Below are 25,931 nucleotides of genomic sequence, written 5' to 3'. Positions count from 1 at the left end.
ATTAATATTTAAAATGATTGTCACTTTACAATAAATTTATATTTAAAATGGTTATCACTTTACAATAAATTTATATTTTAACTGATTATCACTTTACAATAAATTTATATTTAAAATGGTTATCACTTTACAATAAATTTATGTTTAAAATGGCTATAACTTTACAATAAATTCATATTTAAAATGATTATCACTTTACAATAAATTAATATTTAAAATGGTTATAACTTTACAATACATTTATATTTAAAATGATTATCACTTTACAATAAATTTATACTTAAAATGATTATCACTTTACTATAAATTTATATTTAAAATGATTATCACTTTACAATAAATTTATATTTAAAATGATTATCACTTTACAATAAATTTATATGCAAAATGATTATCACTTTACTATAAATTTATATTTAAAATGGTTATCACTTTACAATAAATTTATATTTAAAATGATTATCACTTTACAATAAATTTATATTTAAAAGTATTATCACTTTACAATAAATTTATATTTTAAATGGTTACAACTGTTCAATAAATTTATATTTTAAATGGTTATTACTTTACAATAAATTCATATTTTAAATGGTTATCACTTTACAATAAATGTATATTTAAAATGGTTATCACTTTACAATAAATTTATATTTATTATAATTATCACTGTACAATAAATTAATATTTTAAATGATTATCACTTTACAATAATTTTATATTTAAAATGGTTGTCACTTTACAATAAATTTATATTTTAAATGATTATCACTTTACAATAAATTAATATTTAAAATGATTATTACTTTACAATAAATATATATTTAAAATGATTATCACTTTACAATAAATTTATATTTAAAATGGTTATCACTTTACAATAAATTTATATTTAAAATGATTATCACTTTACAATAAATTTATATTTAACATAATTATCACTTTACAATAAATTTATATTTAAAATGATTATCACTTTACAATAAATTTATATTTTAAATGATTATCACTTTACAATGAATTTATATTTAAAATGATTATCACTTGACAATAAATTTATATTTAACATAATTATCACTTTACAATAAATATATATTTAAAATGATTATCACTTTACAATAAATTTATATTTAAAATGATTATCACTTTACAATAAATTTATATTTAAAATGATTATCACTTTACAATAAATTTATATTTAACATAATTATAACTTTACAATAAATTTATATTTAAAATGGTTATAACCTTACAATAAATTTATATTTAAAATGATCATCACTTTACAATAAATTTGTAATTTAAATGATTATCACTTTACGATAAATTTATATTTAAAATGATCATCACTTTACAATAAATTTATATTTTAAATGATTATCACTTTACAATAAATTTATATTTAAAATGATTATACCTGTACAATAAATTTATATTTAAAATGATTATCACTTTACAATAAATTTATATTTAAAATGATTATCACTTTACGATAAATTTATATTTAAAATGATTGTACCTGTACAATAAATTTATATTTAAAATGATTATACCTGTACAATAAATTTATATGTAACATAATTATCACTTTATAATAAATTTATATTTAAAATGGATATAACTTTACATTAAATTTAAATTAAAAATGATTATCACTTTACAATAAATTTATAATTTAAATGATTATCACTTTACAATAAATTTATATTTAAAATGATCATCACTTTACAATAAATTTATATTTAAAATTATTATCACTTTACAATAAATTTATATCTAAAATGATTATACCTGTACAATAAATTTATATTTAAAATTATTATCACTTTACAATAAATTTATAATTTAAATGATTATCACTTTACGATAAATTTATATTTAAAATGATCATCACTTTACAATAAATTTATATTTAAAATGATTATCACTTTAAAATAAATTTATATTTTAAATGATTATCACTTTACAATAAATTTATATTTAAAATGATCATCACTTTACAATAAATTTATATTTAAAATGATCATCACTTTACAATAAATTTATATTTAAAATGATTATCACTTTACAATAAATTTATATTTAAAATGATTATCAGTTTACAATAAATTTATAATTTAAATGATTATCACTTTACAATAGATTTATATTTCAAATGATTATCACTTTACAATAAATTTATATTTAAAATGATTATCACTTTACAATAAATTTATAATTTAAATGATTATCACTTTACTATAAATTTATAATTTAAAATGATCATCACTTTACAATAAATTTATATTTTAAATGATTATCACTTTACAATAAATTTATATTTAAAATGATTATACCTGTACAATAAATTTATATTTAAAATGATCATCACTTTACAATAAATTTCTATTTAAAAGTATTATCACTTTACAATAAATTTATATCAAAAATGATTATCACTTTACAATAAATTTATATTTTAAATGATCATCACTTTACAATAAATTTATATGTTAAATGATCATCACTTTACAATAAATTTATATTTTAAATGATCATCACTTTACAATAAATTTATATTTAAAATGATTATCACTTTACAATAAATTTATATTTAAAATGATTATACCTGTACAATAAATTTATATTTAAAATGATTATCACTTTACAATAAATTTATAATTTAAATGATTATCACTTTACAATAAATTTATATTTAAAATTATCATCACTTTACAATAAATTTATATTTAAAATGATTATCACTTTACAATAAAGTTATATTTAAAATGATTATACCTGTACAATAAATTTATATTTAAAATTATTATCACTTTACAATAAATTTATAATTTAAATGATTATCACTTTACGATAAATTTATATTTAAAATGATCATCACTTTACAATAAATGTATATTTAAAATGATTATCACTTTACAATAAATTTATGTTTAAAATGATTATAACTTTACAATAAATTTATATTTTAAATGATTATCACTTTACAATAAATTTATATTTAACATAATTATCACTTTACAATAAATTAATATTTAAAATGATTATCACTTTACAATATATTTATATGCAAAATGATTATCACTTTACAATAAATTTATATGCAAAATGATTATCACTTTACAATAAATTTATATTTAAAATGATTATCACTTTACAATAAATTTATATTTTAAATGATTATCACTTTACAATAAATTTATATTTTAAATGGTTGTCACTTTACAATAAATTTATATTTTAAATGATTATCACTTTACAATAAATTTATATTTTAAATGATTATCACTTTACAATAAATTTATATTTTAAATGATTATCACTTTACAATAAATTTATATTTTAAATGATTATCACTTTACAATAAATTTATATTTAAAATGGTTATCACTTTACAATAAATTTATATTTAAAATTATTATCACTTTACGATAAATTTATATTTTAAATAATTATCACTTTACAATAAATTTATATTTAAAATGATTATCACTTTACAATAAATTTATATTTAAAATGGTTATAACTTTACAATAAATTTATATTTAAAATGATTATCACTTTACAATAAATTTATATTTTAAATAATTATCACTTTACAATAAATTTATATTTTAAATGATTATCACTTTACAATAAATTTATATTTTAAATGATTATCACTTTACAATAAATTTATATTTTAAATGATTATCACTTTACAATAAATTTATATTTAAAATGGTTATCACTTTAAAATAAATTTATATTTAAAATGGTTATAACTTTACAATAAATTTATATTTAAAATGATTATCACTTTACAATAAATTAATATTTAAAATGGTTATAACTTTACAATAAATTTATATTTACAATGATTATCACTTTACAATAAATTTATATTTAAAATGATTATCACTTTACTATAAATTTATATTTAAAATGATTATCACTTTACAATAAATTTATATTTAAAATGATTATCACTTTACAATAAATTTATATGCAAAATGATTATCACTTTACTATAAATTTATATTTAAAATGGTTATCACTTTACAATAAATTTATATTTAAAATGGTTATCACTTCACAATACATTTATATTTAAAATAATTATCACTTTACAATAAATTTATATTTAAAATGATTATCACTTTACAATAAATTTATATTTAAAATGGTTATCACTTTACAATAAATTTATATTTAAAATGGTTATAACTTTACAATAAATTTATATTTAAAATGGTTATTACTTTACAATAAATTCATATTTAAAATGGTTATCACTGTACAATAAATGTATATTTAAAATGGTTATCACTTTACAATAAATTTATATTTAAAATGATTACTACTTTACAATAAATTTATATTTAAAATGATTATCACTTTACAATAAATTTATATTTTAAATGATTATCACTTTACAATAAATTTATATTTAACTTAATTATCACTTTACAATAAATTTATATTTAAAATGATTATCACTTTACAATAAATTTATATTTTAAATGATTATCACTGTACAATAAATTTATATGCAAAATGATTATCACTTTACGATAAATTTATATTTAAAATGATTATCACTTTACAATAAATTTATATTTAAAATGATTATAACTTTACAATAAATTAATATTTAAAATGATTATCACTGTACAATAAATTTATATGCAAAATGATTATCACTTTACAATAAATTTATATTTAAAATGATTATCACTTTACAATAAATTTATATTTAAAATGGTTATCACTTTACAATAAATTTATATTTTAAATGATTATCACTTTACAATAAATTTATATTTAAAATGGTTATAAGTTTACAATAAATTTATGTTTAAAATGGTTATAACTTTACAATAAATTCATATTTAAAATGATTATCACTTTACAATAAATTAATATTTAAAATAGTTATAACTTTACAATACATTTATATTTAAACTGATTATCACTTTACAATAAATTTATATTTAAAATGATTATCACTTTACTATTAATTTATATTTAAAATGATTATCACTTTACAATAAATTTATATTTAAAATGATTATCACTTTACAATAAATTTATATTTAAAATGGTTATCATTTTACAATAAATTTATATTTAAAATGGTTATAACTTTACAATAAATTAATATTTAAAATGATGATCACATTACAATAAATTAATATTTTAAATGGTTATAACTTTACAATAAATTTATATTTCAAATGATTATCACTTTACAATAAATTTATATTTAAAATGATTATCACTTTACTATAAATTTATATTTAAAATGATTATCACTTTACAATAAATTTATATTTAAAATGATTATCACTTTACAATAAATTTGTATGCAAAATGATTATCACTTTACTATAAATTTATAGTTAAAATGGTTATCACTTTACAATAAATTTATATTTAAAATGATTATCACTTTACAATAAATTTATATTTAAAATGGTTATAACTTTACAATAAATTTATATTTAAAATGGTTATAACTTTACAATAAATATATATTTAAAATGGTTATTACTTTACAATAAAGTCATATTTAAAATGGTTATCACTTTACAATAAATGTATATTTAAAATGGTTATCACTTTACAATAAATTTATATTTAAAATGATTATCACTTTACAATAAATTTATATTTAAAATGATTATCAGTTTACAATAAATTTATATTTAACATAATTATCACTTTAGAATAAATTAATATTTAAAATGATTATCACTTTACAATAAATTTATATTTAAAATGGTTATCACTTTACAATAAATTTATATTTTAAATGATTATCACTTTACAATAAATTAATATTTAAAATGATTATCACTTTACAATAAATTTATATTTAAAATGATTATCACTTTACAATAAATTTATATTTAAAATGATTATCACTTTACAATAAATTTATATTTAAAATGATTATCACTTTACAATAAATTTATATTTAAAATGGTTATCACTTTACAATAAATTTATATTTAAAATTATTATCACTTTACGATAAATTTTTATTTGAAATTATTATCACTTTACAATAAATTTATATTTAACATAATTATCACTTTACAATAAATTAATATTTGAAATGATTATCACTTTACAATAAATTAATATTTAAAATGGTTATCACTTTACAATAAATTTATATTTAAAATGGTTATAACTTTACAATAAATTTATATTTAAAATGGTTATTACTTTACAATAAATTCATATTTAAAATGGTTATCACTTTACAATAAATGTATATTTAAAATGGTTATCACTTTACAATAAATTTATATTTAAAATGATTATCACTTTACAATAAATTTATATTTAACATAATTATCACTTTACAATAAATTAATATTTAAAATGATTATCACTGTACAATAAATTTATATGCAAAATGATTATCACTTTACAATAAATTTATATTTAAAATGATTATCACTTTACAATAAATTTATATTTAAAATGGTTATCACTTTACGATAAATTTATATTTAAAATGGTTATAACTTTACAATAAATTTATATGTAAAAACTCTAAATTCTTAATTGTGTTTTTTTTCTTCCACGTAATCAGCTAAAAACAGTAACATTCTATCTTGAGAGTGTGAGCCAATCACTCTGTTAATTTTTTTGTCATTATTATTATTATTATTATTATTGGCTCACATGGAGCTTTCACACAAGTCAGCAACCGATCTGATTGGAAACCTGTGGTGTTCTCTGGAAGCTGAGTGACAACAAGTCTCCCCAGACGTCCAGCTCTCTCCACCTCCTTTGATAGCGTTTGAAAATAAATTTATGTCATCGCAACAGTCATTTACCATTGATTTCTCGCTGGCAGTTGCCATTGGTTTATACTGGAATTTGAGTGGCAGTAAGCCTCCCCAAGGTCCCAGTTCTCTTTGCGCTTGTCCAGCAGAGGTCTGGTCAATGCTCTCTCCTCGGTCTTCCATCCTCTTTGGTATCACTTTTCAATTGGGGGAATGGTGATGAGACAATGAGAGGGAATGCATGATGGGGGTGTAGAACTTGCAGACATGCAGCTTCGGTGTTCTTCATTCCCTGTAACGCTTCTTTGTTATATTGTATTCTTGTATTATTCTCCGCATTCATGTGTTTTCCTTAATATTTCAGCCGTTTTCATTAGTCGTTTTATTTTTGCAGCTATTCCACTGATTCCAATTTCTGCCATTCTTTTTTCAAAGTTTTTAGGAATTGTTGCTAGTGCTCCTACTATTATCGGTATTATTTTGATTTTCTTCATCATCCAAATCCCTTTTAACTCTCTGGCTAGTTCTGTATATTTGCTTTGTTTCTCCTTTTCTTTCATGCTCACCCTGTGGTCAGCTGAGACAGCAAAGTCTACGATTTGACAGAATTTTTTTTTTCTTGTTAATTATTACGACATCTGGTCTTTTTGCTTAGATGGGTTTGTCTGTCTGTATGTCCATGTCCCATAAAATTTTGTGGTTCTCGTTTTCGAGTGCTGTTGCGGGTTTATGCTTGTACCATTTATCTGTATGGTTAAAATACAGTCGTTTGCACAATTCCTAGTGTACCGCCCTCCTCACTTGGTCATGCCTGTTTTTTGTATTCCTTTTGGGCCAGTTTGCTGCATTCACTTACTATATGGTTTATCGTTTCGTTTCTTTGTCCACAGAGTCTGCATTTGCTGTTCTCTTGTGCTTTATCGATCTTTGCTTTGATATGGTTGGTTCTTATCGAGTTATCTTATGCTGCAGTTATTAGAGATTCAGTTTCTCAGTTTATATGTCTTTTCGCATCCATGTCCAAGTGTTTTCGTTATTCTCATCTTTGTCATTCTTATGAATCTTACATGGAGTTGTTTCTCTTCACATTTCTCTTTTCTCTTTTTGTCATTTGTCTCTGTTTTCTGTTTGTTGTTTTTTTTTCAGTGTCTTTCAATATCGTCCTTTGGGTGTAGTGCATTATGCATGGTCATGAGTTTCCTGGTTTTCTGGTCGAGTTGTCTCAGTTCTTCGTTTGTTCACCCTATAAACGGTCCAGAATATCTTACTAGTGATACTGCCCATGTATTTATACTTTTTATTAGGTTTCTGCTATATAATTTCGTTTCCAGGAGTTTTCTTGTTCTCCTGAGGTATTCCTTTCCAATTTTCTCTTTCATTTCTGTTGCTCTGATGGTGTCCGCTTCCAGAATTCCCAAGTATTTATAGTCGTCTTGTTTCCCTAGTGCCCTCATTTCTGTTTAATTGGGTAGTTCCATGCCTTCTGTCGTTTCCAGTTTTCCCTTTTTTATAACTAGTTGTGCGCACTTTTCCATTCCAAATTCCATTTTGATTCTGGTAGTGTTGATTAGTGTCTCTAGCTCCTTTTCGGTCCTTGCTAAATTTTTTCTCCTTTTTTTTTTTTTACCCCCTTAGGATCTTTTGATCAACATATAGCAGACCATGTGTTCCTCTTTTTCTTTTTTGGCATTTTTCTGTTTCTTGGGGATGAGTCCACAGTTATTCAGGGAGTGGTAGATTTGTTCCCTCAATTGTGCTGTCAGTATCTTCCACATAGTAGTTAAGCACGTGATTGGCCTATAATTGCTGAGGACCGTTCCTTTCTCCATGTCCTTCTGTAGCAGTGTGGTCCTACCTTTTGTCATCCAGTCTGGCACGCTTGCTTCCTGTATACATCTTCTCAAGTTTTGGGCTAGCCTTTCGTCTAAGGTTGTGAATTTTTGAACCAGTATGCATGTATCCCGTCGTGCCCTGGTGCTCTCCTGTTTGCCATTTTTCCTATGGTTTTCTTTAGGGTTTCCTTGCTGATTTCATTCACTGTTCCTTCTTCTATTTATTGTAACTATTCTTTCATGTTATTCAGCCATTCGGCATTTCTATTGTGATCTCGTCGCTCTTCCCATATATTACTTCAGTAGAGTTTTGTTTCTGTCGGATTTGGTTGTTCTGTTTTTGTTTTTCCTCCGTTCACATTTTGGTAGAATTAGCTTTCATTAGTTTCAAATGTTCTGTTTTGTTTGCATCGTTCAGATTTATATCTATATCGTCTCATTCTCTCTTCTTTTGCTTTTATTTTTTGGTCCAGTTCTTCATGTTTCTTGTTTAGCCTCTCCCTGCCAGATACATTTCCAATATTCTGTTTTCTCCACATTGCTTTTTTCCCTGTTGATCATTTTGGTTTCTTTTTTATGTTTGTGTATTTGAGTTTCAAGTCTAATTTCCCATCCAGTTTTGTCGGTCCGCTTGTCCCCGGTTGTTTTTCTGATTTGAGATTCATGCTTACCATTTTGGCACCTGCATAAATTAGGTTGTTTAAGTCTGTGATTGTATTTGTTGAGATGTGTGGGAGGAGCTTGTTAACCTTCTCTGTTTCTGTTTTTAATTTCTTCTGCTCTTGGTTCCTTAACGATGGGAGCTTTGTTTTTCCCTCGCTCATGAACTGTATTATTTTATTTGTTTCGTTTGCTTCATTCTCTGTTAGTTCTGTTTCATTGTTTTCGGTTTCCACGTTTGTAGAATTCGTTCTTTGTTGGTCCTCAGCCTTTGGTGTTTTTACTTGTGAGGCTTCAACTTGTGGTGTTGCTCTACATGCGGTTCCGTTGGGGGATGCTTCTTGTTCAGTTTCATCATTTATTTTTCGCTGAATTTCTGTTAGTTCTAGTTAAGGGAGACAACCTTTCTTGAGTATCAGTCTTGCTTGGTCTGCAATTCTTTGTTCTGTTGCAGGGTAGTCACTGGATAGGTCCCATAGTTCTTTCATTCGTTTCCGATAACCTCCATATCCATATTTAGGATGACTTCTATAATAGCATTCCATTGCGAGTCTATTCTCTTTTGGTGTCTTCGTTTTTTTTCTATTTTGAAGGTTTTCATGGTTGTGCTGTGTTTGTTTGGTATCATTTTGTTGTTCACTGAAATTAGAGGTTATACTTACCTCTTCAGCCTCCATGTTATTTGAATTTCTGAAATTAGAAAGTTGGCCAACATTCGCAGGATGACGACCGGGTCCCTCATGCTGGCTACCGAAGGAGCACCTACCGATCATGACACCCAGATCTTTCTTCTGGGTCCCATGGTTTGGATTATTTGTAATTGACATTTTTCATATTTTGGTGTTTGGGGCAACACTGAGCCCAGAATTGTTTTATCTGTGATTCTGACGCAGGGATGGTGTATAGCTCCTATTTCTCCAGGAGGTATCGTGCACTATAACACATAAAAGATATGAACAGAAGGAAAAAAAAAACAATTAACTAAGTATTCTACTTAGTAAAAGTTGGTAGTAATGCTCTGAAAGAAGCTGCTTGAAGATAGGTGTACCTTACACCAATTTGCTTAGCTGCTAGAAATGTTGGATGGAAAAAAGGGAGGTATGCAATTTCCCCCGCAGCTGTAGTAGTATTCACTTCCCTCGTTCTAAGACGAGGTAAACTTCTATGTTAATGTCGCAAAGAGGACTGCTTCCTGTTGTAAATTCGAAGTAACATTTAACTAAATAATTCGCCAGTCGCCCGTCTTTTTACTTTGCATTCATTTTAGAGGATTATCATCAGGAAAATTTGAATTGACAAACAGAATTATATGTTTATATCGCAACAAAAACTGTTTTCTGAAATAAATTTGAAGTAACATTTAACTTTTTTTTCTTTTTTTTTTAAATTGAACTCACATTTCGTTTTCTTTTAAAGAGTTTGTCTGCCCTGCATATGTTAAGTTTTCTCTATTAGGGTTCTTGTATTAAATTAAATGTCAGCTCGTTATCGGTCGGTTATAGTGTAAGGGTAATGAGAGAGGGGGAAAGTCACAGCCATTCTTAGTACAAACATACACGCACATATATATGTATGTACACATACACACATACGCAAAAATTCTGCCCGTCTTTGCCAGCAAAGAAAAATTTGAAAAATGAGTTCCTCTTTTTTTAGTCAAATACCGGAATTCGCCAGCTGGCTTTTTTTTGCCTTCATTTTATTATTATTATTATTATTATTATTATTATTATTATTATTATTATTATTATTATTATTATTTTAAATTGTTATCTGTATCTTCTTTTTCTTTTTACAGTAACGCAAATCAATCTTAATAACTGACCAAATCCTTATAATTGCAAGAAAAAATATTACCATTTCTTCGCAGATGAGAAGGTAACAGAGACCTCTTCCAATGTTAAGAATGGTTTTCTTAATAGTAACAATTTTAAGTGGAAACACATTCTTGACATCCAGCAAGCTTTGTTAGCTATTCTGTTCATACAGTTTTCTTATTTTGCATACAAATCGTCAACTCTTTTTGTTCATGATAATTTCAGATAGCATTAACGACAAACAAATGCGAATTAAATTTATTTAAAAAAAACAAATCTTTTCTTACAATTTTCAATCAATTTGAAAAACATTTGATAAAAATATTTAGAAAGATCTCTTGTTTCAAGTGTAATTTTTGTGTTTTGCAAAATATATGCAGAAGTTACACAAAGGTTTACAGTCATTTGAACATTTTTAAAAGCATTAAATCTTTAATGAAATGTTCAGAAATCTTTAAGGAATCAGAATCGGTACCTGTATCAGAATGAGAAATTTAGAACAGAATCCTTAATTGCATCAGGGTCGAGGGAAAAAAAATTGGAATCGTCCCATCACTGGTGCGAAATGAGATTCAAGAGTTGGTTTGTGATTTTATCTAGCCTGTTGAGGAATGATGGCTGGTTCTGTCAACCTGTTGGGGATCAGATGCTCGCACATGAGTGACATAATGAGATCGGATCCTTACATTCACTGGATTGTTGTTCAGTTTTAGAAGAGATGCTTTTTCTCCACATATTTGAGATGTTTCTTGTCAGCATGTACTTGTTCGCCGGCTAAAGGATTCATTTCCGTGTCAAAATGCTTGATCTACTCTGTTAAAATATTATCTAAGCTGATGACTAAGAGTTTTAAGGGATTTGATGTTAACATGGAGATCTTAAGTAAACGTCTCAGTCAGTTCGGTGTTTTGGGGATGGATAGAAAGAAGAGTGAGAGAGAAAAAAAAACGAGGGGAAGCATTTAATTATATATGCAGAATAAACACGGTCCTAAGTTATTTGGTATCCTATAAAATTGTGAATAATGCAAGTCTCTAAATTTCATTAATTACTTGATTAATCTGCAAATGTGTTTACATTTATTCAAAGATTATATTACATTCAAGACACATTTATCTTCATTGTAAAAATAATCAACGAAGAAAAGAGCATCGTGCTGTTCTTGAATTTTTCCTCTGCTGATGACTTTCACTTGAAAATTCTTTGTTAAAATGAATTGTTAAAATAAAATTATATCGTTACATAATATTTATTTTTTATTGTTACATTTGAGAGTGATGGAACACATTAAATACATTGTCTCACTATTAAATTGATAAATTGATTCTTGTAAAAATGTCATTTAATTCTCTGGAGGGTTTAAGATTGTCAAGTATATACTGGAAATAGCAAATGTGAAATCTGAGAGTCACAGAAGTGTTTTCTTGGAATCTTTCTCCAAAATCACAGCAGAAAAAAATCCATTTATCAGTCAATGTCTAATATTATACTAAAGATGAATTAGTGAACGTTTCTTTCCCTAATGTATTTTTTATTACAGGTGTGAGAAAGAGTTTCCAGCGATAGAGAGTACCAATTTTATAAGAGGCGTATTAAAACGTTCCCTCCGTTTAGCCGAAGGTGTCTTGTGTTTTTGTGGCTGATGGTTCATGGCAACAGTTTTGCCAGTCTATATATGCGTTTCAATACAGTGGATCATACACAGCCGATAAGTGAATTATCAAGCCATGGAAAGAACTGTTATCAGTATTCTTTCCATGGCTTGTCAGAGTAGATAAGACTGATTAGTTCATTAATAGTTTTATTGGTTTATAAATCTTACTGCCATTTCTAATGATCTGCACACCGAATCACCTGAAACAATTCGTGCAGGTGTGTTCGTACTAGTCGAGGATATGTCCTCGACAATCAGTTGGACAGAGGTTGGGTAGATGTGTTCTGTTGGCTGAGGCATAGTTCTCCTTACCTGTGGCTATACACTATCTGTACGAATCTACTACAAGACCGTGCATGGAGTATTGTTTTAATATTTGAGCTGGTGAAAATGTGTCACATTTGAAGATTCTTGATGAACTGCAGAAACGTATTTTTAATTTGATTAGTCCCCCCCCCTTTCTTCTTCACTTATAGTCCTACACTTTCTTCTTCACTTGTAGTCCCACCCTTTCTTCTTCACTTGTAGTCCCACCTTTTCTTTTTCACTTGTAGTCCCACCCTTTCTTCTTCACTTGTAGTCCCACCCTTTCTTCTTCACTTGTAGTCCCACCCTTTTTCTTCACTTGTAGTCCCACCCTTTCTTCTTAACTTGTAGTCCCACCTTTTCTTCTTCACTTGCAGTCCCACCATTTCTTCTTCACTTGTAGTCCCACCTTTTTCTCTTCACTTGTAGTCCCACCCTTTCTTCTTCACTTGTAGTCCCACCCTTTCTTCTTAACTTGTAGTCCCACCTTTTCTTCTTCACTTGTAGTTCCACCCTTTCTTCTTCACTTGTAGTCCCACCTTTTCTTCTTCACTTGTAGTCCCACCCTTTCTTCACTTGTAGTCCCACCCTTTCTTCTTCACTTGTAGTCCCACCTTTTCTTCTTCACTTGTAGTCCCACCTTTTCTTCATCACTTGCAGTCCCACCTTTTCTTCATCACTTGCAGTCCCACCTTTTCTTCTTCACTTGTAGTCCCACCCTTTCTTCTTCACTTGTAGTCCCACCCTTTCTTCTTCACTTGTAGTCCCACCTTTTCTTCTTCACTTGTAGTTCCACCCTTTCTTCTTCACTTGTAGTCCCACCTTTTCTTCTTCACTTGTAGTCCCACCCTTTCTTCACTTGTAGTCCCACCCTTTCTTCTTCACTTGTAGTCCCACCTTTTTCTCTTCACTTGTAGTCCCACCCTTTCTTCTCCACTTGTAGTCCCACCCTTTCTTCTTCACTTGTAGTCCCACCTTTTCTTCTTCACTTGTAGTTCCACTCTTTCTTCTTCACTTGTAGTCCCACCTTTTCTTCTTCACTTGTAGTCCCACCCTTTCTTCACTTGTAGTCCCATCCTTTCTTCTTCACTTGTAGTCCCACCTTTTCTTCTTCACTTGTAGTCCCACCTTTTCTTCTTCACTTGTAGTCCCACCCTTTCTTCTTCACTTGTAGTCCCACCTTTTCTTCTTTACTTGTAGTTCCACCCTTTCTTCTTCACTTGTAGTCCCACCTTTTCTTCTTCACTTGTAGTCCCACCCTTTCTTCACTTGTAGTCCCACCCTTTCTTCCTCACTTGTAGTCCTACCTTTTCTTCTTCACTTGTAGTCCCACCTTTTCTTCATCACTTGTAGTCCCACCTTTTCTTCTTCACTTGTAGTCCCACCCTTTCTTCTTCACTTGTAGTCCCACCTTTTCTTCTTCACTTGTAGTCCCACCCTTTCTTCTTCACTTGTAGTCCCACCCTTTCTTCTTCACTTGTAGTCCCACCCTTTCTTCTTCACTTGTAGTCCCACCCTTTCTTCTTCACTTGTAGAACCACCTTTTCTTCTTCACTTGTAGCCCCACCCTTTCTTCTTCACTTGTAGTCCCACCTTTTCTTCTTCACTTGTAGTCCCACCCTTTCTTCACTTGTAGTCCCACCCTTTCTTCTTCACTTGTAGTCCCACCTTTTCTTCTTCACTTGTAGTCCCACCTTTTCTTCATCACTTGCAGTCCCACCTTTTCTTCTTCACTTGTAGTCCCACCCTTTCTTCTTCACTTGTAGTCCCACCCTTTCTTCTTCACTTGTAGTCCCACCTTTTCTTCTTCACTTGTAGTTCCACCCTTTCTTCTTCACTTGTAGTCCCACCTTTTCTTCTTCACTTGTAGTCCCACCCTTTCTTCACTTGTAGTCCCACCCTTTCTTCTTCACTTGTAGTCCCACCTTTTTCTCTTCACTTGTAGTCCCACCCTTTCTTCTCCACTTGTAGTCCCACCCTTTCTTCTTCACTTGTAGTCCCACCTTTTCTTCTTCACTTGTAGTTCCACCCTTTCTTCTTCACTTGTAGTCCCACCTTTTCTTCTTCACTTGTAGTCCCACCCTTTCTTCACTTGTAGTCCCATCCTTTCTTCTTCACTTGTAGTCCCACCTTTTCTTCTTCACTTGTAGTCCCACCTTTTCTTCTTCACTTGTAGTCCCACCCTTTCTTCTTCACTTGTAGTCCCACCTTTTCTTCTTCACTTGTAGTCCCACCTTTTCTTCTTCACTTGTAGTCCCACCCTTTCTTCACTTGTAGTCCCACCCTTTCTTCCTCACTTGTAGTCCTACCTTTTCTTCTTCACTTGTAGTCCCACCTTTTCTTCATCACTTGTAGTCCCACCTTTTCTTCTTCACTTGTAGTCCCACCCTTTCTTCTTCACTTGTAGTCCCACCTTTTCTTCTTCACTTGTAGTCCCACCCTTTCTTCTTCACTTGTAGTCCCACCCTTTCTTCTTCACTTGTAGTCCCACCCTTTCTTCTTCACTTGTAGTCCCACTTTTTCTTCTTCACTTGTAGTACCACCTTTTCTTCTTCACTTGTAGCCCCACCCTTTCTTCTTCACTTGTAGTCCCACCCTTTTTCTTCACTTGTAGTCCCACCTTTTCTTCTTCACTTGTAGTCCCACCCTTTCTTTTTCACTTATAGTCCCACCTTTTCTTTTTCACTTGTATTCCCACCCTTTCTTCTTCACTTGTAGTCCCACCTTTTCTTCTTCACTTGTAGTCCCACCCTTTCTTTTTCACTTGTAGTCCCAATTTTTCTTTTTCACTTGTAGTCGCACCTTTTCTTCTTCACTTGTAGTCCCACCTTTTCACCTTCACTTGTAGTCCCACCTTTTCTTCTTCACTTGTAGTCGCACCTTTTCTTCTTCACTTGTAGTCCCACATTTTCATCTACACTTGTAATCCCACCTTTTCTTCTTCATTTGTAGTCCCACATTTTCTTCTTCACTTGCAGTCCCACCATTTCTTCTTCACTTGTAGTCCCACCTTTTTCTCTTTACTTGTAGTCCCACCCTTTCTTCTTCACTTGTAGTTCCACCCTTTCGTCTTCACTTGTAGTCCCACCTTTTCTTCTTCACTTGTAGTCCCACCTTTTCATCTTCACTGTTAGTCCCACCCTTTCTTCTTCACTTGTAGTTCCACATTTTCATCTTCACTTGTAGTCCCAACCTTGCTTCTTCACTTGTAGTCCCACCTTTTCATCTTCACTTGTAGTCCCACCTTTTCATCTTAACTTGTAGTACCACCTTTTCATCTTCACTTGTAGTCCCACCTTTTCTTCATCACTTGTAGTCCCACCTTTTCTTCTTCACTTGTAGTCCCAGCCTTTCTTCTTCACTTGTAGTCCCAACTTTTCTTTTTCACTTATAGTCCCACCCTTTCTTCTTCACTTGTAGTCCCACCCTTTCTTCTTCACTTGTAGTACCACCTTTTCTTCTTCACTTGTAGTCCTACTCTTTCTTCTGCACTTGTAGTCCCACCCTTTCATTTTGACGTGTAGTTCCACCTTTTCTTCTTCACTTGTAGTCCCACCCTTGCTTCTTCATTTGTAGTCCCACCCTTGCTTCTTCACTTGTAGTCCCACCTTTTCTTCTTCACTTGAAGTCCCACCCTTTCTATTTGACTTGTAGTCCCACCCTTTCTTCTTCACTTGTAGTCCCACCTTTTCTTCTTCACTTGTAGTCCCACCTTTTCTTCTTCACTTGTAGTCCCACCCTTTCTTTTTGACTTGTAGTCCCACCCTTTCTTCTTAACTTGTAGTCCCACCTTTTCTTCTTCACTTGTAGTCCCACCCTTGCTTCTTCACTTGCAGTCCCACCCTTTATTCTTCACTTGTAGTCCCACCTTTTCTTCTTCACTTGTAGTCCCACCCTTTCTTTTTGACTTGTAGTCCCACCCTTTCTTCTTAACTTGTAGTCCCACCTTTTCTTCTTCACTTGTAGTCGCACCTTTTCTTCTTCACTTGTAGTCCCACATTTTTATCTACACTTGTAATCCCACCTTTTCTTCTCTATTTGTAGTCCCACATTTTCTTCTTCATTCTTCACTTGTAGTCCCACCTTTTTCTCTTCACTTGTAGTCCCACCCTTTCTTCTTCACTTGTAGTTCCACCCTTTCTTCTTCACTTGTAGTCCCACCTTTTCTTCTTCACTTGTAGTCCCACCCTTTCTTCTTCACTTGTAGTCCCACCTTTTCTTCTTCATTTGTAGTCCCACCTTTTCTTCTTCACTTGTAGTCCCACCTTTTCTTCTTCACTTGTAGTCCCACCCTTTCTTCTTCACTTGTAGTTCCACCTTTTCTTCATCACGTGTAGTCCCACCCTTTCTTCTTCACTTGTAGTCCCACCTTTTCTTCTTCATTTGTTGTCCCACCTTTTCTTCTTCACTTGTAGTCCCACCCTTTCTTCTTCACTTGTAGTCCCACCCTTTCTTCTTCACTTGTAGTCCCACCTTTTCTTCTTCACTTGTAGTCCCACCCTTTCTTCTTCACTTGTAGTCCCACCTTTTCTTCTTCACTTGTAGTTCCACATTTTCATCTTTACTTGTAGTCCCACCCTTTCTTCTTCACTTGTAGTCCCACCTTTTCTTCCTCACTTGTAATTCCACATTTTCATCTTCACTTGTAGTCCCACCTTTTCTTCTTCATTTGTAGTCCCACCTTTTCTTCTTCACTTGTAGTCCCACCCTTTCTTCTTCACTTGTAGTCCCACCTTTTCTTCTTCACTTGTAGTCCCACCCTTTCTTTTTGACTTGTAGTCCCACCCTTGCTTCTTCACTTGTAGTCCCACCCTTTCTTCTTCACTTGTAGTTCCACATTTTCATCTTCACTTGTAGTCCCACCTTTTCTTCTTCACTTGTAGTCCCACATTTTCTTCTTCACTTGTAGTCCCACCTTTTCTTCTTCACTTGTAGTCCCACCTTTTCTTCTTCACTTGTAGTCCCACATTTTCTTCTTCACTTGTATTCCCACCTTTTCTTCTTCACTTGTAGTCCCACCTTTTTTTCTTCACTTGTAATCCCACCTTTTCTTCTTCACTTGTTGTCCCACCTTTTCTTCTTCACTTGTAATCCCACCTTTTCTTCTTCTTCACTGCAACCTTGTTGTTAGTCTTGTTTTATAATACTAATATGACATCTGTTCTTCAAAATTGCCTGATTTATTCCCCGTTTCCTTTGTTCTATCTCGTTTGACTCGTTAGTGTAATTATTTCTATCTATTCATTGTTTTAATACCTCATTGTAATATAGCTTCTTATTCCAGTAGCTTCTTCCCAAGTATTGCAACGTTATGAAAGTTTCTTCCTGCTCATTGTTTTCTTGCTTGGTCTTTTCAATCCTAAACTCTCCTGTCTTTACAACAATAATCTTTTGTAATTGTTAGTTCCTTATATCAAGTGACTTCATGCCTTTACTAAATGCTTATATAAAAATAGTACTCATAATAAGCATTTCTATTATTAAAATCGCACTAAATCCAGAGGTAAGCAATTTTACTACTATTTATTTACACTTCTAACACTGTCAGTTATACGGAAAGTGGGAGGTATTTTCACTCTCACACTCAGATGTACTACCAATACCACCCACTTACACAGGAAAGTATTCTTCATAGGATAATTATGCCATCCTTTTCGCTTTTGCTATAGTAATATGTCCTACTTCTTCGAATAAGTATATAGGCGAAAGAAAAAGGAAGAAAAATACATTAGGAAAAGAAACGTTCATTAATTCATCTTTTGTATAATATTAGATTTTAAATTTCTATTGTATTCTCGTTTCCTTTGAAAAAAAAACTATTACTGACTAAAAAGTATTTTTTCACTATTTTTTTATTTTTCAGTTTTTATTTTAGATTAATATCATGAGGTCTCTGCCGGACAACTATAAGCAGCAAATAATTCAATTTTTCTAGCTTAGGACTAAGAGTTTACTTTTGCAGGTAATGACAAAACACGATTCTGTTACTATTAATACTACTACTAATAATAATATAGAATCCAAAAGAATTGGTCAGAATTGCACTATATTTGGCATGAAACACCGTTGGATTGACATGTCATGGAAAAATGAAGATGCTTGTAACGTGCATCCAGGAGATAAGCGCCCGCGTGTTTGCATGTTGTGTGGGTACGTGGGAGAGACGGATGAGGGGAAAAAGACTTACCTCGAGACCAGCTCAGCGTTATCAACCAAAAATAGAAAAGAAGGACCAAGATGGCGACCGCCGTCTTTTGTAAAGTATGATGTCTTGCAAAGTCACACGAATTCTCGGAATATGCAAATTTAGCCGGCCTAGAACGACGATAAAAGCGGGTGAGGGGAAAGACGTGGGGCAGTGACGATTGAGTTGGCTGGGGAATCGTGTGGCTGTTGCTTCTTGTGCCGTGTTGAGGATATCTTACCGTGTTAAAGAGAGAGTCGGGCGCCATCTTGAATTTTTCCTTACACTTTTTCCTTACAAGCTATTCCGGCCATTTGGCCTCTAGGACTATGACCGAGTCGAAATTTGACTTAAAGCTCATACCCGAGTTTGACGGGTCCACGTCCATCGTCGACTGGGTTGAAAGGGTCGAGCTGACGTGCGACCTTTGTGAGGTGAAAAGGGTACACACTGTAATTCCCCTGAGATTGGCTGGGGGTGCCTTGAGTGTATATCAGCAACTCAGTGCTGCCGAAAAGGGAGATGTCACCGCAATTAAAGCTGCGCTGTACAAGGCATTTGCCATGGATCCTTGTACGGCCTATGAAAAATTTGCTTCCCGAAAACTTCTACCGGAGGAAAGCGTGGACGTTTTCTTCGCTGAGTTAAAGAAACTTGCAGTTCTGTTCGGTGGAGGGGTGTCGGAGCAGACGCTCGCGTACGCGTTTGTGGCGAGCCTTCCCACTCGGGTGAAGCAGCTACTGAGAGCCTCAACCAGCGTTTCAACAATGACCATGGAACACTTGATGGAACGTGCTCGAGCCATCATCAAAGATGAGGAGGACCTGGGGGAACCAGTTGTGATGGCGACACAGACAGGCCAGATTTGCGCTCGGGAGATTCCGAATCAGAACCCTGCAAGCAATGGGAAATGTTTTCGCTGCGGCCGACGCGGACATTTTGCAAGGAATTGCACCAACAGGGGGCGTGTGCGCTGTTTTAAGTGTGGCGGTTTGGGGCATCTAGCCCAAAACTGTGTGGGAAACGTATCAGGGGAGAGGACGTCAGCGCCGCCCTGCTCCCCGAGCAAAATTTGAACAAGGCGCAACCAGTAATGACCGTCTACGTAAACAGGATACCCTGCTCAGCACTTCTCGACTCAGGCTGTTCGCATACTATAGTGAGCACCAGGCTGTGTCCAAGTTGGACTAAGAGGAAGATCAAAGTCACCACGATAGGAGGCGAGACCCAGACATGCTGTGGAGCTGGAACTGTCAAGATCTACACAGACACTGGTGCAGCCACTAAGATCAATGTGCTCGTGACCCAAGGAAATCTCCTGGGGTTTGACCTGTTGCTCAGATACGATGCCATCAAGGCGCTGGGGGGAGTCGCAATTCATCGGGATGGAAAGGTGCGATTCTTAGAGGCCCCAGTGTGTGCAGCGCTCCATATCGATCGGCCGGATTTTACAGTGGACTACGACTCGCGCAAGAGGGCCTGGATTGCAGCTTGAAAGTGGACCGAGGGAATGGCACCGACTAAACTCAAGAATGGGGTTGCAGAGTACCCTATACCCAGTGAGGCCCGAGCAGAATACGAAAGGGAACTAAAGGCGTGGATCCAAGATGGCTGGTTAATCCCCTACCCTGAGGACAAGCTTGGGCCTCCGAAGGGTCTAATACCCTTGACGGCAGTAGTCCAGCATAACAAGTCGAAAGTACGGCCCGTGCTGGACTATAGGGAGCTTAACAAGCATATTGAAGCCTACACTGCCGATGCTGATGTATGCGCCAGTAAGTTGAGGGAATGGCGTCAGAAAGGCACTAATGTCTCAATATTGGATTTGCGAAAAGCCTATTTACAGGTGTGAGTTGATGAGACGTTGTGGCCGTTCCAGACAGTTTGGTTCCAGGGGCAGAGGTACTGCCTTACACGCCTTGGCTTCGGCCTAAATGTGGCACCACAGATCATGAAGACTATTGTCAACACAGTATTGTCCCAAGAAAAGCCCATGAGGGACTCAACGTCAGCTTACATTGATGACGTATACGCCAATGAAGATGTACAGTCTGCGTCGTGTGTCAAAGAAAAGTTGGCTCAGTTTGGTCTGGAATGCAAGAATCCCGAACGTTTAAGGGAAGGAGCACGTGTATTGGGATTGGATGTTTATGAAGAAGATGGCACCCTACAATGGAGGCGTGGCAGTGAAATTCCAAGCATCCCCAACCTCGTTACAAGGCGGACCGTTTTTTCTTGGTGTGGAAAACTTGTTGGTCACTTACCGGTCTGTGGCTGGCTCCGCGCAGCTGTTGGTGTGATTAAACGCAGAGCAAATTTAACAACCACGGGTTGGGATGACATATCCGATGATGTCCTACTAACTCTGATGATTAAAGAGACACTGGAGAGAGTGAACAAGAAGGACCCTGCCTGTGGGCGGTGGTGTGTTAACGGAGACAACGTAGGTGTGTGGGTTGATGCCAGTTCTTTGGCGTTGGGAGTATCGTTGGAGCAAGGAGGAAACGTGTTCGAGGATGCGTGTTGGCTGCGACCCGTAACAGATTCTCAGCATATCAACCTAGCAGAGCTGGACGCTGTTGTAAAGGGGGTAAATCTGGCCCTGCAGTGGCAGTCTAAGAAGTTGACCTTGTACACAGATTCTCTCTGTGTCTACCACTGGGTGTCTGACACATTTTCAGGACGGACACGAATCCGTACCAAGGCAGCAAGCGAAATGTTAATACGGAGAAGGCTAGACACGCTAAAAAACCTGGTATCTGAGTATGGGCTATCACTGAGCGTCACTCTGGTGCCATCACATTGTAATCGTGCTGACCAACTGACCCGTGTACCTCACAAATGGTATGAAGCCGCGAAGATGGGAATGGAGATTACTGCTCGATCTTGTGCAGTTGCAATCGACCCATGTCAAATACAAAAAATTCATGCACAGAGCGGACATCCGGGTATCAAGAGGACCCTTTATTTTGTGAGGCGTGCATACCCAGCAGTGACCAAGATGGATGTCAGACAGATCGTCAGAAATTGTGAGGCTTGCCAGTCTATTGATCCTGCACCAGAGCGATGGCAGAAGGGTCGCTTGGAAGTTGAGAGTGTGTGGCAGCGGCTGGCCATGGATATTACCCATTACAATGGCAAGCCCTTTCTAACTCTCATTGATTGCGGGCCTACTAGATTTGCGGTGTGGTGGCAGATGACCAGACAGGATTCAGCAAATGTTGTTCGCCACCTATCATCCATTTTTTTTGAGCGAGGTGCGCCGGAAGAGCTCCTGACTGACAATGATGCAGCGTTTTGTAGCCAGTCCGGCAGTTGTTAGATGAGTGGGGCGTCCAACTACGGTTGCGATGTGCGCATGTGCCGTCAGGAAATGGCATTGCTGAAAGAAGCCATCGCAGCATCAAGAGAATTGCTGCCAGGAAGCGATGTACTATTGCGGAAGCAACATATTGGTACAACATTACGCCAAAGGACGGGACGTCCCCTTCAACCGCACCTGCGAATGCTATTTACACGTACCGAGTCGGAGTGAAGGGAATCAACACTACGCAGCCAACCGACAAGGGAACATATAACAGATATGAAGTGGGAGATCCAGTGTGGGTGCGGCCTCCAGGAAATCGGTGCATCGACAAGTTTAAGCGAGGACACATATCTGGAGTGATTAGCCAGCAGTCTGTTTTGGTCGATGGAACCCCACGACATGTGCGAGATCTTTGCCCAGCTACCGAGGTGCGTCATACAACTACAGAAGAAAGCAGTGAAGCGTCTAGCGATGAGCTGCCGATGCACGGATTCAGTGAGCCCCTTCCAGAGACTGATAGCGATACTTCATCTGATGAGGCGGAACCAGATCCAGAGCCCGAATCTGAAACAGTGAATGTACCTCTTCGCAGAAGCACACGCACTAAAAGGCCACCCCCCCAGTGCTCTCTATGTGATCATCAGATCAGGGGGGAGTGTAACGTGCATCCAGGAGATAAGCGCCTGCGTGTTTGCGTGTTGTGTGGGTACGTGGGAGAGACGGATGAGGGGAAAAAGACTTACCTCGAGACCAGCTCAGCGTTACCGACCAAAAATAGAAAAGAAGGACCAAGATGGCGACCGCCGTCTTTTGTAAAGTATGATGTCTCGCAAAGTCACACGAATTCTCGGAATATGCAAATTTAGCCGGCCTAGAACGACGATAAAAGCGGGTGAGGGGAAAGACGTGGGGCAGTGACGATTGAGTTGGCTGGGGAATCGTGTGGCTGTTGCTTCTTGTGCCGTGTTGAGGATATCTTACCATGTTAAAGAGAGAGTCGGGCGCCATCTTGAATTTTTCCTTACACTTTTTCCTTACAATGCTAACATCATACTCCTAAAAGTGGCTTAAACCATGTGACTTTTTCAATGTTGGAAATTTAAAATATAATGTCCACGTATTTAAATTAGATAATTGTATTTTTTTTTATTGCTTTGTACAAAAACATAACAAAGTTTTATGTTTTATTGCTTTGTACAAAAACATAAATAAGTTTTATGTTTTATTGCTTTGTACAAAAACATAAATAAGTTTTATGTTTTATTGACTCATGGTTTTCACATGATTTTACAATCATTTTCTTAACTTTTATTCTTTCAGGTGGAAAAAAAGAAAACAACTATTTTAAAATGTTCGCGTCGTTTTAAGATGATGTTTTCAACAAATTAAAAATAGCTAAAACTGAAAAAAAAAAATGTCAACTCACCTCTGTAACCCGTTGAAGCAATGGTTCAATCCAGTTCTCATTGCATTCACAATGACTATCAAGAAATGTTAGAATCCTGCCAGTGGCTGCATCAGCGCCGTAAACTCGCGATCGCATTAATCCTAAAAGAAATGAAACAAATAAACTAAGACAACGAAAGATATTTATGCATGTAAGGATGTGAAAAGATACATAAATATTTACTCTCTATAAATTCATTAAGTTCAAACATATTCGTAACATGAACTAAAAATAACATTTTTTCGAAAGTGCTAAATAATATTAGATAAATATTACATGGTTCGACCAATGCTCCAACGTTAACATCTATCGTAGGAGTTCTGAAATAATTCACACAATCCAAAAATCCAAGTATCAAACACAGCGATTAAAAGTGACAGCTGAAAAATGAACTTCATCAAACCATTTAATCTTCCTCTAAGTATGTATGTTTGAATATCTGGCTAAAACTTTCGACACAAGCGACGGATTTTTACAACATCAGTATCGTTGTGAAGTTCGACCTTTCAGATGACAAATATGAAAAATTGGCTAAACACATTCACATTCAACTGGGCACTTTTCTACAGGGGGGTCGCTTTTTTCGCCGATATTTTTGAATGTTATCCTCTCCTTTCGATTGTCTAGCCTTAATTAAAACCTACGTCACTTCCGGCAACCTGACAGCTTTGCTGTTATGGCACTCGTCAGAGTGTCATAACAGCAAAGCTGTCAGGTTTTTCCCCCATTCTTTTCCTCCTTCGCGGTACGGGTTCGAGCCTGCCTTCCTACTACCACTTTTTTTTTTTTTTGCTCAACACACACATTCAAACACCCGGCCAATGCCGGGCTGAAATGCTAGTATATCTATAAAAGTGAACGTGTCTGTGTGTCTGTATACATTTCCCTACGCAATAACTCTGTCAAGTCTACAGACTCGAAATTTTATATACAGGGAACTGAGATTTCGGAAAATCTTTTTAATCGGTATTCGCCCAAAAATTTGGCTGTTAAGGGGTCAAAGTTCAAGGATTTGACCTTTGAAAACTCTACCAAACTTCTCCGCCAATTTTGGGTCTAACACTTGAAATTTTAGATATTGGTTCTCTAACTTAATAACTTGATTTGAGCAAAAAAAAAAAATATGTTAAGGGGTCATAATAGGGGTTAAAGTTTTTAAAATATTGACCTCTGCGGTCTCTACCAAATTACTCAGACAATTTCTGATCTAAACATTTGAAATTTTACATAAAGGGTATTCAGGTATTTATGACTGATAGATTTTTTTTTGTTACTAACCAGAGTGCCGCTTTTTGAGAAGCTGGTTCCCCCACATTAAAAATCGACCTTGTGTCTAACTCTGTCCTCGTGGGGAATCAAGTAAACAAAATAAAGAAGAGTTTTAAGAATGATAGAAACAAAAGCAACAGAAAGAAAATAAAAAAAATATATGAAAATGGGAGGTGAAAAAATATAAGTGATAAAAATGTGAGTGGAGATGTTAAATGAAAAGAAATGAAATAAAAAAACTAATGAAAACGGAGGAAGGGGATGAAGTGGAAAGAGGGGAGGGGACAAAATAAAAGTCAAAACAGGATTAATAATATGAAATAAATAAACATGAAATAAATAAACATGAAACAACAAAAAATTTACATCCAACAAAACTTCTGAGTCAATGATCTTTTGCTAATGGAAAGGTTGCATGCAAACAAATGTCTACGATTTAAACTTCCACACAAAAGACTATGAACAACAAAAAAAGATTTTGTTCTCGCTGTAACCCCCCCCCCCTTGAGTGGGACTTATCAGTATACAAATAAAAGCACATTTTCAAATATTGTTTACCCATTGGCAGAAATAGAGTTCAGCCCCCCCCCCAATAACACATTCTATGCAAAGCAAGCATTACATATATTTTCATGAAAAGGCTTTCAACTGGATTCATTCTGTTCAATCAAAT

The 25,931-nt window shown here is 33.7% G+C and overlaps 1 protein-coding gene across 1 annotated transcript in view; it reads right to left on the bottom strand.

The window, feature by feature from the left end:
- Positions 1-25,931, bottom strand: part of LOC145296840 (polypeptide N-acetylgalactosaminyltransferase-like) — a 1,498,391-nt gene that overhangs the window by 430,672 nt on the left and 1,041,788 nt on the right. The window contains exon 6 of the mRNA XM_080142960.1: positions 23,969-24,090. Within this exon, the coding sequence (XP_079999086.1) occupies positions 23,969-24,090 (122 nt within the window). The remainder of the gene's footprint in view (positions 1-23,968; positions 24,091-25,931) is intronic.

The sequence above is a fragment of the Euprymna scolopes genome, chromosome 17 (genome assembly GCF_053919585.1).
Source record: "Euprymna scolopes isolate OS-2025 chromosome 17, ASM5391958v1, whole genome shotgun sequence".
In the NCBI taxonomy this organism is placed as follows: domain Eukaryota; kingdom Metazoa; phylum Mollusca; class Cephalopoda; order Sepiida; family Sepiolidae; genus Euprymna; species Euprymna scolopes.
Note: the sequence above shows the minus strand (reverse complement) of the source record. Positions and strands in the feature narration are given on the sequence as shown.